Source organism: Mixophyes fleayi, chromosome 6, assembly GCF_038048845.1.
Source record: "Mixophyes fleayi isolate aMixFle1 chromosome 6, aMixFle1.hap1, whole genome shotgun sequence".
Taxonomy (NCBI): Eukaryota; Metazoa; Chordata; class Amphibia; order Anura; family Limnodynastidae; genus Mixophyes; species Mixophyes fleayi.
In genome coordinates this window covers 221,671,823-221,686,278 of record NC_134407.1, presented here as the reverse complement: position 1 = coordinate 221,686,278, position 14,456 = coordinate 221,671,823, and the positions used below count along the sequence as shown (strand labels likewise).

The 14,456-nt window shown below is 42.7% G+C and overlaps 1 protein-coding gene across 1 annotated transcript in view; it reads right to left on the bottom strand.

The window, feature by feature from the left end:
- Positions 1 to 11,670, bottom strand: part of LOC142095501 (uncharacterized) — a 51,035-nt gene extending 39,365 nt beyond the window's left edge. Inside the window, exons 1-4 of the mRNA XM_075178446.1 lie at positions 11,601 to 11,670; positions 5,138 to 5,339; positions 1,482 to 3,018; positions 1,399 to 1,423 (exon numbers count right to left, since the gene is read on the bottom strand). Coding sequence (XP_075034547.1) covers positions 1,399 to 1,423; positions 1,482 to 3,018; positions 5,138 to 5,171 — 1,596 coding nt within the window. The 5' untranslated portion in view covers positions 5,172 to 5,339; positions 11,601 to 11,670. The remainder of the gene's footprint in view (positions 1 to 1,398; positions 1,424 to 1,481; positions 3,019 to 5,137; positions 5,340 to 11,600) is intronic.
- Positions 11,671 to 14,456: the final 2,786 nt, after the last annotated feature.

Below are 14,456 nucleotides of genomic sequence, written 5' to 3'. Positions count from 1 at the left end.
GTCAGTTGGATTGAAGACCCCTTTAAATGTGACATTGCTGTTGTACCAGAAGAGCCTCAAGGGTTGGCAGAGGCACTTCTTGAGCTTCGATGCAATAATGAAGCACGTATTGCATTTGAAAACAAAGCAGATCTGTCATATTTTTGGATGTCAACAGCTGCAAAGGCATTCATTGTACATGAGGAGGCAGTCAAAAAGTTGCTGCCTTTTATAACAACCTACCTTTGCGAACAAGGATTTTCCACTCTAACGAACATAAAAACAAAGCAGAGAAATCGATTGGACGCTGAAGACTGTATGCAAATTGCTCTGACATCAAAATGTCCCAATATTAATGCTCTCGTATCAAAAATGAAGCAACATCATTTCTCCAAAACCTGAAGTTTTGAAGTTGAAGCTTTCAAAGAAATTTTGAATAGATTCAATAACATTTTGAATTCCAAAAATTGATATGTGATTTTCTTCCTTTCAAATCAAGGGGGTAACGTCAGCGTATCTAAATATATTTGGGGGTAAAAGGTAAAAAAGTTCCCTGACCCCTGCTCTAGTGTATATAAGGATGAGCAAGCATTCTAGGTGTTCTTTGTCCTTGGAGGATCTCAACTACAAATTGGATGTAGGAAACTCATTTAACACACCGACTCACAGTATTCTTGCACCAACATACTATACTTGCCAACTTTTCCTCGTAGGCTTCAGGGAAGTCCCGGGGGAGGTGGGTGTGTGGGGGCAGGGCTTGAGGAATCACATTTTGGCCCCGCCCCTAAACGATTGTCACAATTTTGGGCAATTACAGCTGGGGGCGGGGCTAAGATGACAATATTTGTGTCATTAAGCCCCCCCCTTTATCTATTGCGGGGGCGAGAACCGGGAGGTTGCTCTGCACTCCCGGGAGCCCAGGGGGGTCTCCCAGAAATGCGCGAGTCTCCCGGGTCTCCAGGAGAGTAGGCAACTATGCGGTAAAGAAAAGCAGCTAATGAATCTCTAGAGAGTGAAGGGTCTTTTACATTTCTGTCTCCATTACTGAAGTCATGGTGTCTAACCTGTCAGTCTTTGATTTAATCTTGGTCTCCATGAAAATGGCCCCCTCCATAGGCATCAATACATGGACATAGGACACAATTTCTGATCTGTGTCATCATGCCACAGATGGCGTAGCCAACCACGTCTTGTACTGGCTCAGCATCTGGGAGAATGCCAGACTCTTCAGGGAGTGAGAGAGATCACCCCTATTTCAGGGAGTCTCCCTGACATTCAGGGAGAGTTGGCAATGTACCAGAAGAACTACATCGTTTTTCTCTGTGCTACTGTTAATATTCTGATGCTAACATAGGTTACACATTGGCCAACATCCCCTAAACACTGTGTTGCCATTAACATTCAAATGTTTGGCTACACCATATCCTGCACATCCACCTGTAACCTGTATGGAAGAATGGATAAAAATAAAGTCTTCGCCTCATTACAATTAAGGGTTCTACCTATGAGTTTGTACATGTTTATACAAGGTGCTTTTCTGTCTAAAACATCTTCCACAGATAGTGCAGGGAAATGGTTTCTCTCCTGTGTGAATTCTCTGATGTTTAACTAAATAAGATTTACTCAGAAAACATTTACCACATTCCGAACACAGAAATGGCTTTTCTCCAGTGTGAATCCTTTGATGTAGAACCAGGTTAGTAGGAGTTTTAAAACTGGCTTGGCAAACAGAACAAGAATATGGTTTCACTCCAGTGTGAATTCTCTGGTGTTGAACCAGGGTGGTCTTACTAATAAAGGTTTTGTCACATTCTGAGCATGAAAATGGTTTCTCTCCTGTATGGACTCTCTGATGCCTAACGAGGCCTGAGTTGTTGGTAAAGCATTTTCCGCATTCAGAACAAGGCAACTTTTTTCCTGTGTGAACTGTCTGGTGTCTAACAAGGTCTGAATTAGTAGTAAAACGTTTCCCACATTCAGCACATGAAAACGGCTTCTCTCCTGTGTGACATTTCTGGTGTCTAAGAAGCCGTGATTTCATAAAGAAACACTTGCCACATTCAGAACAGCAAAATGGTTTATCTTCTGTGTGATACTTGAGGTGGGTGTTAAGATTTGACAGACTGGAGAAACATTTACCACATTCAGTGCACAAATACGGTTTCTCTCCTGTGTGGTTCCTTTGATGTCTATCAAGCTTTGACTTGACGACAAAACATTTTCCACATTCAGTACAACAAAATGGCTTCTCTCCAGTGTGATATTTCTGATGAGTGTTAAAATTTGATTTACTAGTAAAACATCTACCACATTCAGTGCAAGAAAACGGTTTCTCTCCGGTGTGGATTCTTACATGTGTGACAAGATTGACTCTAGTAGTGAAGGCCTTCCCGCATTGAGTGCAAGGAAAATGTCTGCCTCCTTCATGAATTTTTTGATGGTCACCAAGATTTGACTTGCTAGCAAAACATTTCCCACATTCAGGACAAGAAAATGGCTTTTCTCCTGTGTGACTTCGCTCATGTAAAACCAGCTGAGATTTATAAGAGAAATGCTTTCCACATTCATGGCAACTTAGACTTCTTTCAGTGTGTAGCATCTGGTGTTCAATAAGATCCAAGTTACTGTTAAACCATGTATGGCACTCAGTACAGTTATACAACATATCTGTGGGGTCTGTTGCTGTTTGTGTGTTAGGGTCCCCTGTGTAGAACGGATCAGTATTAGCTGATGTGTTATGTGTATACAGCTCAGATTCTGAAAGATTTCCGTCTCCACTTGAGTTAGATTCATCCTTAATTTTAACACAGATATATTCTAATTGTGTAATATCTGTGGGTGTGCAACTGTCAGTATCTGTAAGATCTTCTTCTTCTTCTTCACATGACACTGATTCCTCCTTAATATGAGTAGATGTATATTGTGTATGATCTGTGGGTGTATAAATGTCAATGTCTGTGAGGTTTCCTCCGTCACATGAAACTGATTCTTCTTTAATGTGAAGAGTTGAGTATAACGTTGTACCTTCTTCAGGTAAGTCTGTTGGAAAGAAATGCAACATGGTTAGACTGTTACTGTAAAACTTTATTGTCAATACCACATTTCTTCTTTTGTATTAGTGCAATAGTTAAACCAATGTGAACCCAGGTTGCTGTTAGTGTATGACGCGGACTATATTGGTTGTACACTATTGGAGAGTCCCATAGACCCACCAGTATTCACAGGTCACAGACCCAGCTAGCACCAGTAGGCATCTCACTAACGGCAGATATAACAGCAGAGTAAACAATAAGATGTAGTCTGGGCATGCAGTACTGATATGCAAGAGATAAGATACACTTTGGCAAGGGTAACTGGTCTCCAGAGTACACAGAGCGGTAGCAGGTACAGAAGAACTTGATTGTTACTTGGGCAAAGAACTGGTCATCGAGGATAATCTAGGTCAATGGATGAGCGGAGACACCTGCAGCCTTGAAAAATGGGTTTCTGATGTCTGAGGTTGAGGTGAGCTCAAAAATGGAAAGTATAAGTTACACTACTTATATATATTATTATTATTAATTTTTATAGGGCGCCACTAGGTGTCCGTGGCGCCGTACAGGGACAAACAAAATTACAATACAAGGTGAGACAGCACAGTACAGTAAACAATAATCACAGTAACTCAATGAGCTCAACGCTAGGGTAGGGGGAGGGGAGAGTCCGCATACGACGGAGCCCAGAAGGGAGGGCACGGGTGACAGGGAAACTCCCAGAGGGAGCGAGATGGGGGGGGGGGGGGAAAGAGGGTCCTCGAGGAGGAGAGCTGATAGCTGGAGAGCAGAGTGGTGGAGACAGGAGGAGAGATGACCCTGCTCAAAGGAGCGTACAATCTAAGGGGTGGGGTAGACAGACAGAGAGACACGGGGAGGGAGGGAGGTGAAGGAGGAACGGAGGATAACTATGAGGGAAGGGGAGTGAGGGGGAAGAGGCAGAAGAAAAGGTAGGAAGTTAAGTGGGAGACTGAAAGGCTTTAAGAAAAAGGTGAGTTTTTAAAGCCCGTTTTAAACTGGACAGATTAGGGCAAGTTCTGATGGAGAGAGGGAGCTTGTTCCAGTGGAGGGGGGCAGCGCGGGTGAAGTCTTGGATACGCGCATGGGAGGAGGTGATAAGGGGGGAAGAGAGGCGACGGTCATTGGCAGATCGGAGGGGACGGGATGGAGCATGAATAGAGAGGAGGGTGGAGATGTAGGGTGCAGTGGAGTTGGCGAGGGCCTTGTATGTAAGAGTGAGGAGCTTAAAGAGGATTCTGTAGGGGAATATATATACATTGCTACTTCCCTATAGACTGTGAGCTTAGAGGCAGGGTCCTCTTACCACTTTGTCTGTCTACACCCCTTGAAAGGCTTAAGAAGGTAGATGCAAACAAAAAAAAGGAAAAGTATTCAGAATATGGGACACTCTAAAGTCTATCCTAAAAAATTATACTAATTAATTATACTTATTATCAAAATGTATTCATACTTCCTACTGTTCTCAAATATGATGTGCAATATTTTAAAAACAGTTACAAAATGTGATCAAATAATGTTTATCATGTGCAATAAACTGTTAAAAATCTTTATTAGTCGGTCCTATTTTATTATATTCCCATCCAAATATATCTATGTAGATATGTTATTTACTTTGGCTAGCTAAAATATTTTACATGTCTACAGAATCTGAACAAGCTGTCACTTTGTATCATTCTCTGTCCTCGTTCACTTAAATAATTATGAGCACAGCAAATTCTCTCTGTAATCACTGTGTTATTTTATTGCTCCAGCAGATTAATGTTGCCGCTGTTCAGGCTTTTCTGGGTGCCCGTTCATCAGCGCGCTAACTGTAACCTTGTACAATCAATTTATTGATATTATCCGATCTACCCACTTTGTAGTTATTCTCGTATATATTCAGTTACACAACCAACAGGTATCTGGTACTAATAGAGCAGATTCTCACACACACTTTGTTACACTGAAGTTCATTCTGTGTGATTTAAACGATTGTTATTTCTCTGTACTTGCGTGACCACACACGATTCTGCACAGCTAAATCTTGTTGTGTATGTGTGACAATTACATATGTGGTGATCACATGCTATTTACTCAAACAGGACAGTGATTACACCTCCTGTTACCCAGTAATGTGAGGGGCTGGTGATTCTCCATCATCAATCGCACCCATGAGTCAGCAGCTGAATGATCTTGTTGGTGAGCAGCTCCAGAATCTTCTGGTTATGGCCTCTCTCCTGTATCAATGAGTCAGGTGGAGGCACCGCGATGGGGATCCAGCTCAATCTTCCAGACACAGAGTCACACACTCACCGGCTGTCTTCACAACTGCAACATCATAAACAACAGATAAACTAGTAAATATGTAAAAACAAAAGAAACATCTCAGTGGGTAGAAATACTAAAACACCTACTATTAATAGATAAAACAAGTCTACAGCATCCAGCCGTTTAGAGAATCTCCTTTTCAACTGCAATCTATTATCATACTTTGCTATGACTACAATCAATTAACCTGATAGGAATTTTTAAAGGACCATTAAATTAAAAGTGATAATTTATTCCAATCACCTTTCATTAATTTCCTACCCCAGCCTCTCCTCCCACTGTCCTACAAGATTTCAATACAAAGCCCTGTTGGGGAAACACTGATACCCCATAGTGAGATAGGTCCCATCTTCAGCTTGACTTCAAGTGTTCAGCTGACTGAATTGAAACACCCGCCCTCTTACAGTTTAATTTACAGATTCTTTAAAGATTAGAAAAACCTGGAAATCTTCTACACATTGAAATAGTGAGATTCACTTATCAAAGTCACACAAGGAATTTAGACTCATGTGATAAGAGTGACTTACACAACAATGACCTCCTCCTCTCATATAACCTTTTGTAACTTACCTGTCCAAGACTCAAATGGTCCCATAAGACATTACTTTAGAGAGACCTATTCCTTTTGTCCCTCAATCTTTGTTCATCTGTACATATGATTTACATCACATTAATGGAACCAAATTCCAACCTCATCTTTCCAAAAAAAAAAAAAAAAGAAGACTGACGATTATTGCTTCCCATAGACATGATAGACAACATCATTTGGATTTCAGAAGTACAATTTTAAAACAACTTTAATTGTAGGTTAATAAAAAAAATAATTCTAATTTTGTAAGTAACTCAATAGTTGTACTGCGTTCAAATAAAGGGAGTATCAGTCAAGTGTGTGCTCACAGATCATACACTTTACTGACGGTAAAGAAAAACAGATTTCAATGGTTTAATAGAGGGTTTACAGGGTTATTAAAGGATTTTTCCAGATTCAATTGTAGTATGAAGCTGGAAAGATACAAATGCACATTATATATTACATATACATAAACAAGAACAATAAATGCTGGTAACAAATACCAAGGGGTCCACTGCACAGAGAACCTACTGAGCAACCCTACCCAAAGGGACCCTAAGGTGGTTATAACCAGTGTTTCCCTTGGCGCACTGTCCAGGTCCCTGGGCCGCATTGTTCCCTCCTCTGACGCCTGGGCAGGGACCAAGACCAATGTCTTCCTGCTTTTCAGGGTTACAAAGCAACAAGATCCACAAAGACTTTCACAAGCGGAGCAGCAGGCACGATCCTAGACCAGTCCAACAGGAGCCATGTCCCCTAATCAGCAGTGTCCAGATGCGAGTGACAGAGCACCGAAACATGTGCTCTTTATATAAATCTACAGCCTGCCCTACCTCTACCATAAATTCAATTAAGTACTTTAAATCAGCACCAATCTTGATGGGTGTCTGACCAAGAATAGTCAATCATACCAGGGGTGTTGTCTGCCATAGCTTATTAATCTGGACAGAATATGACTGGGCTACAAATTGCTGGTGAGCACATGAAGATCATTCCTTCTCCGGAGTTCAGGGGGAAGGGGAAATATTCTTCTTGTTCAAGGCACATGATAGTGTATAATAAAAAGTTATTATCTATTAATATATTCCAGCTGGAGGTAGTTCTGAACTTAGCAGGTAATGGCTTATCTCATAACAAGCCTCAATCAATATACAGTCAAGTCCATAAATATTGGGACATCGACACAATTCTCATATTTTGGGCTCTATACACCACCACAATGGATTTGAAATTAAATAAACAAGATGTGCTTTAACTGCAGACTTTCAGCTTTATTTTTCAGAATTTACATCCAAATCAGGTGAACGGTGTAGGAATTATAACGGTTTCTATATGTGCCTCCCACTTTTTAAAGAGGATTGAAGGACTGCAACGGTGGAAGCTTCAAGGAGATTCTCCTCATTGCATCTTTGCTTAGAGAACCCAACTTACTAGTGACCTAAGTTCTTAGCTTTGGTGCAAATCTTTTTCAGGAATGGATTTGGAGCATCCGAAACAGATAATAATGGGACTGGGAAGGATATATTTGTAAATTGGACTGTAACTGTAAAGACTCTAAAGTAATTTGGCAAATAGAGTTATTGTAGAATGAGCTGTGGACAAAATAAAAGAAGTAGTGTCTGGTCCTAATGGTGAACCAGTTGAAGGAAGCTCCTATAATCCTTAACTGTACCGTCATCATAGAATTTCTTCTTAACCCCTGTGGTTGTGAAACAGAGAAAGTCACAGCCAAAGTCCATAGAGAAGAAGATTTTTTTTTAACATATAACTCATGGAAGCTGTATGGACTTAGTGGTAGTAGATTTAAACTCAGTCCTTGGCTACCACCAACCCTTTCTTCCCATGAAGACTCCTATAAGGAGCATAGATGACTCGCTCATTCTAAGAACCCACCTGTGATTCTATAGCTTGTGTTTCACAATGTCCATTGCATTAGGCTTATATCTCTTTTTATATACGTACATATATAATATACAAGGCAAGGCTTTATTGTAGTTTTTGCAAGGCTTCACCACACCTTACGTTTCATTTCAAGCCTACAGCCATACAATCTCCATAATCACACATTAGCAGTAAAACGGTCTTACTGAAAAACTCAGTGACTTTCAATGTGGTGCTATCTTAGGTTGCCACCTTTTCAAAAACTCACTGCTGAATCACCTACAGTATAAAAATCTGCAGCAGAAGAGACTGGGGCTCAAGTTTAAAAAGTGGGGGAGGAATGTGAGGAAACTGGGTGCTACTGGACTGAGGACTTTTAATTCATCACCCGTTCCTCACAGTTTAATGTACTTTTTAATTGCTGGCCCAGTCTATGTATATACACCAGAGCATTGGTGTATTATGTGTATTACTATTTCATGTTATTAGGTACATTTTGCCCTTGCTATTACCTGCAATATTGTATGTATTAGAAATAGCAAGAATATTGCTATATGGTCTGCAAATAACAGGACAGCAGAAGTCATTTTGCTTGTGTGAGCTAACGTAATTACCATTTGTCTCAAATGTCCATTGTTATGAGGTGCTGCTTAGATCTGGTTTGTAATCAGAACAATGTCTTTGTGACTTGACATAGCTAGCTTGCAGCCCACGATAATTAGCTGGTAATCTGAGAGGTAATGAGGTTAGAACGTCTAGACGATATGCAATATGCCTTCACAGTAATATACTGGCTGAAATAGCATTGGGAAATGTATTAATATGTATCAATATAAATGTTATTGTATCAAAATGTATCACAGACTCAAACTGTGTAATGCTGGATATACAATGTGTCAAATGTCTTATTGTTTCGCACAAGCATGAAGTGTCATTTCTTGATGTTATATTGTAACCCTTTGTTTAGTGTATCCAGCCAAATAGCTAATTCAGTCAAACCATTCCATTGTATAATCAAGGTAACAGAGACAGTATGTCTAACAATTAAAGTGTCCACTGATAGACCCCTGCTGAAAGAGGGAGGATTAAGGATTTGATCCTACTCCCTTTGTATACACCCAAGAATATAAAGAGATCAGAATGCCAATAGATTTATTCTAGCTTGGAGGATTCTGGTGTGCAAGACATCACCGTAACTGTCTAGCTAATAGATAGTGGTAATATTGCAGGAGCAAAAGACTCTGAAAGAGATTGAGATTATAACTTTGGAGTACTGACTGCAACAGGCTGCTGGAGGATACATGCTGCCATTTACCCTGTAACTTGTGAATGTCTTGTGGTGTTGTGCTGTAGCAATAAAGTCTTATTTTGGATATATTCTGGTCTATCCAAGTGAGTTGAATCCCACAGAGGATAACTGCCATCCCAGCTAAGGGTGGTATCCTCACAGCTCCCCACACTGGTACACACATAATACAGGAAGTCAGGGGTACACAGGTATATAGCCCCCACACTGGTACACACATAATACAGGAAGACAGGGGTACACAGGTATATAGCCCCCACACTGGTACACACATAATACAGGAAGTCAGGGGTACACAGGTATATAGCCCCCACACTGGTACACACATAATACAGGAAGTCAGGGGTACACAGGTATATAGCCCCCACACTGGTACACACATAATACAGGAAGTCAGGGGTACACAGGTATATAGCCCCCACACTGGTACACACATAATACAGGAAGTCAGGGGTACACAGTTATATAGCCCCCACACTGGTACACACATAATACAGGAAGTCAGGGGTACACAGGTATATAGCCCCCCACACTGGTAGACACATAATACAGGAAGTCAGGGGTACACAGGTATATAGCCCCCACACTGGTACACACATAATACAGGAAGTCAGGGGTACACAGGTATATAGCCCCCACACTGGTACACACATAATACAGGAAGTCAGGGGTACACAGGTATATAGCCCCCACACTGGTACACACATAATACAGGAAGTCAGGGGTACACAGGTATATAGCCCCCACACTGGTACACACATAATACAGGAAGTCAGGGGTACACAGGTATATAGCCCCCCACACTGGTACACACATAATACAGGAAGTCAGGGGTACACAGGTATATAGCCCCCCACACTGGTACACACATAATACAGGAAGTCAGGGGTACACAGGTATATAGCCCCCACACTGGTACACACATAATACAGGAAGTCAGGGGTACACAGGTATATAGCCCCCACACTGGTACACACATAATACAGGAAGTCAGGGGTACACAGGTATATAGCCCCCCACACTGGTACACACATAATACAGGAAGTCAGGGGTACACAGGTATATAGCCCCCACACTGGTACACATAATACAGGAAGTTAGGGGTACACAGGTATATAGCCCCCACACTGGTACACACATAATACAGGAAGTCAGGGGTACACAGGTATATAGCCCCCACACTGGTACACACATAATACAGGAAGTCAGGGGTACACAGGTATATAGCCCCCACACTGGTACACACATAATACAGGAAGTCAGGGGTACACAGGTATATAGCCCCCACACTGGTACACATAATACAGGAAGTCAGGGGTACACAGTTATATAGCCCCCACACTGGTACACACATAATACAGGAAGTCAGGGGTACACAGGTATATAGCCCCCACACTGGTACACACATAATACAGGAAGTCAGGGGTACACAGGTATATAGCCCCCCACACTGGTAGACACATAATACAGGAAGTCAGGGGTACACAGGTATATAGCCCCCCACACTGGTACACACATAGTACAGGAAGTCAGGGGTACACAGGTACATAGCCCCCCACACTGGTACACACATAATACAGGAAGTCAGGGGTACACAGGTATATAGCCCCCCACACTGGTACACACATAATACAGGAAGTCAGGGGTACACAGGTATATAGCCCCCCACACTGGTAGACACATAATACAGGAAGTCAGGGGTACACAGGTATATAGCCCCCCACACTGGTACACACATAGTACAGGAAGTCAGGGGTACACAGGTACATAGCCCCCCACACTGGTACACACATAATACAGGAAGGTCAGGGGTACACAGGTATATAGCCCCCACACTGGTACACACATAATACAGGAAGTCAGGGGTACACAGGTATATAGCCCCCCACACTGGTACACACATAATACAGGAAGTCAGGGGTACACAGGTATATAGCCCCCACACTGGTACACACATAGTACAGGAAGTCAGGGGTACACAGGTATATAGCCCCCACACTGGTACACACATAATACAGGAAGTCAGGGGTACACAGGTATATAGCCCCCCACACTGGTACACACATAGTACAGGAAGTCAGGGGTACACAGGTATATAGCCCCCACACTGGTACACACATAATACAGGAAGTCAGGGTACACAGGTATATAGCCCCCCCACACTGGTACACACATAATACAGGAAGTCAGGGGTACACAGGTATATAGCCCCCCACACTGGTACACACATAATACAGGAAGTCAGGGGTACACAGGTATATAGCCCCCCACACTGGTACACACATAATACAGGAAGTCAGGGGTACACAGGTATATAGCCCCCACACTGGTACACACATAATACAGGAAGTCAGGGGTACACAGGTATATAGCCCCCCCACACTGGTACACACATAATACAGGGACAGGGGGCCCTGGGATTGGGGGGTAATAAGATCATGTGACTCCCCTGCTGCTCATGTGACACCAGGCTGTCACTGGGGATGAAGAAGCCGCCACTGACCTGGAGCCGCTGCTGCCTCCGGAACACACCGGGAACGGAAGTCATCAGAGGCAGATAGTTAACTTCCGGGTTCTGCGTTCCAAGCCGCTTCCGGGTTCTGTGTTCCAAGCCGCTTCCGGGTTCTGCGGTCCACCGGGGCCGCGGGGCCTGCTGGGAGTTGTGGTCCGATGAGAGCAGTGACAGCCGCTGTGTAAGTGACCCCGCCCCCTGAGAGTAGATCACGTGACATGGTCTATGTACTAATAGAACGTTCTGTCCTAGACCCCGGGTCCTGGTAATGTCCTGTTATATATATATACTGTGTCCTGTTATATATATATACTGTGTCCTGTTATATATATATACTGTGTCCTTATATATATATATATATACTGTGTCCTGTTATATATATACTGTGTCCTGTTATATATATATACTGTGTCCTTATATATATATATATACTGTGTCACTGTTATATATATACTGTGTCCTGTTATATATATATACTGTGTCCTTATATATATATATACTGTGTCCTGTTATATATATATACTGTGCCCTGTTATATATATATATATATATATATATATATATACATATATATATATATATATATAACAGGACACAGTATATATATATATATGTATATATATATATATATATATATATATATATATATATATATATATATATATATATATATTATACTGTGTCCTGTTATATATATACTGTGTCCTGTTATATACTGTGTCCTGTTATATATACACTGTGTCCTGTTATATATGCACACACTGGGGTCCTGTTATATATACACACACTGGGGTCCTGTCATATATACACACACTGGGGTCCTGTCATATATACACACACTGGGGTCCTGTCATATATACACACACTGGAGTCCTGTCATATATACACACACTGGGGTCCTGTCATATATACACACTGGGGTCCTGTCATATATACACACACTGGAGTCCTGTCATATATACACACTGGGGTCCTGTCATATATACACTGGGGTCCTGTCATATATACACACACTGGGGTCCTGTCATATATACACACACTGGTGTCCTGTCATATATACACTGGTGTCCTGTCATATATACACATTGGGGTCCTGTCATATATACACACACTGGGGTCCTGTCATATATACACACACTGGGGTCCTGTTATATATACACACACTTGGGTCCTGTCATATACACACTGGGGTCCTGTCATATATACACTGGGGTCCTGTCATATATACACACACTGGGGTCCTGTCATATATACACACACTGGGGTCCTGTTATATATACACACACTTGGGTCCTGTCATATACACACTGGGGTCCTGTCATATATACACTGGGGTCCTGTCATATATACACACACTGGGGTCCTGTCATATATACACACACTGGGATATACATTCCCAAGGTTCCTGTCCTGCACACGCTCTGGGGTCCTATAATACATGGTGAGCTCAGGGAGGGCAGAAACCTCCCGTTGAGCAGAAGAGCAGTCTGTGGGCCTATTATACGGTCTGGTGTTCTGTACACAGTGTGCAGTCCTGTTATACGCACTTCATCATAGTCATTGTTTATTTGTATGGCCCCATACATTCCATAGTACTGACATACATGAACCAACATGCATCATAGCATGTACATAGGTTAAATTGACCAGAATAACAGTGCATGGATGTAATTAACATACCAAATCGCATCGGACATGACATGGACAACACCAGACTTATGGTAGAGGGGACCCTGCCCACAAGAGCTTACATTCTAGGGGGGAGGGGGAGAGAGATAGTAGGATTAAGTGGGACAGTTTGGTTTGGGGTATGGACCAGGTGATGGGGGTAGTGAGTAAAGCTGAGGGACCTAGTGGTGGAGCAGTTAGCTAAAGTTATAACATTTGTATATATTATGTGGTTAACTGCCCAAGGAACAATCAAACATGAAATATCTCCCAAGTGTCAGTGTTTTGGACAAGGGCCAGGCTGTGTGTTTAGTCAGTACTTCAGGAGCACTGAAGACCCCAGTACAGGCATTGGGGTCAGGCCCTGTAGAGAGTGTGACTCCAGCATCGAGCAGGCTAGGAGAGGTAGTAGTCCACAGGTCGTGTCCTAGGCCATTGATAAGGTAGAATTAAAGGCCTTAATGGGAGGTGTATTTGGACTTCCGAGCACCAAGAAACAGCACCACTGTCTCTATGGACAGTCTTGGGTACATAGTGATAGAGAGGGCCACCGGCCGAGTCTCAGTTCGGCGCTGCAGAAGAGGACAGTAGCAGGAACTAGAGGGGCTTCTCAGGTCCAGACCTATGAGGTTGTAGTTAGAGCCAACAGTAATTGTGTTTCCCATCTATTGCATAGGTGCTGTTGGTTTTTGAGGGGATGGAGGGGTCCCCTATGTAGTTATAGTGGAAGTGACGATGAAACATGGAAGCAGGGCTTTGTTCCTCAGTAGCAGTCGGTCACAAGCTGGCAGCGAGTCCTGAGATCTCTGGGCGTTTGGAGGCTGGACTGAAGAGTTGAATGGAGTCGCTAGGTGGAGGTGCCTCTGCCTTTCCGTAGGGTCGAGGCGCTGGTGGAGAGTAGTGGGAAGGGAATGGGTGGCCAAGTTAAGCAGCCCCAGTTTCAAGAGTGGCTAGGTTGCAAGTACTAGATTGAAGCGTGGAGGTGACAGAAGACCTGAGGATTGTAGGAAGCACGTGTTTTGGCCGGGCTGTAAACCACTTGGGCAGCGGGGTAGATTGGTTAGTAGAGGCAGGTCAGACGATGGGTACTGAGGTGATGGAAGGCCTAAGGAAGGTTGGAGCTCAGTTAAGAATGGAGAAAGGACTCCTTTCAGAGCTCTGGGTGTTCATCATCAGTTT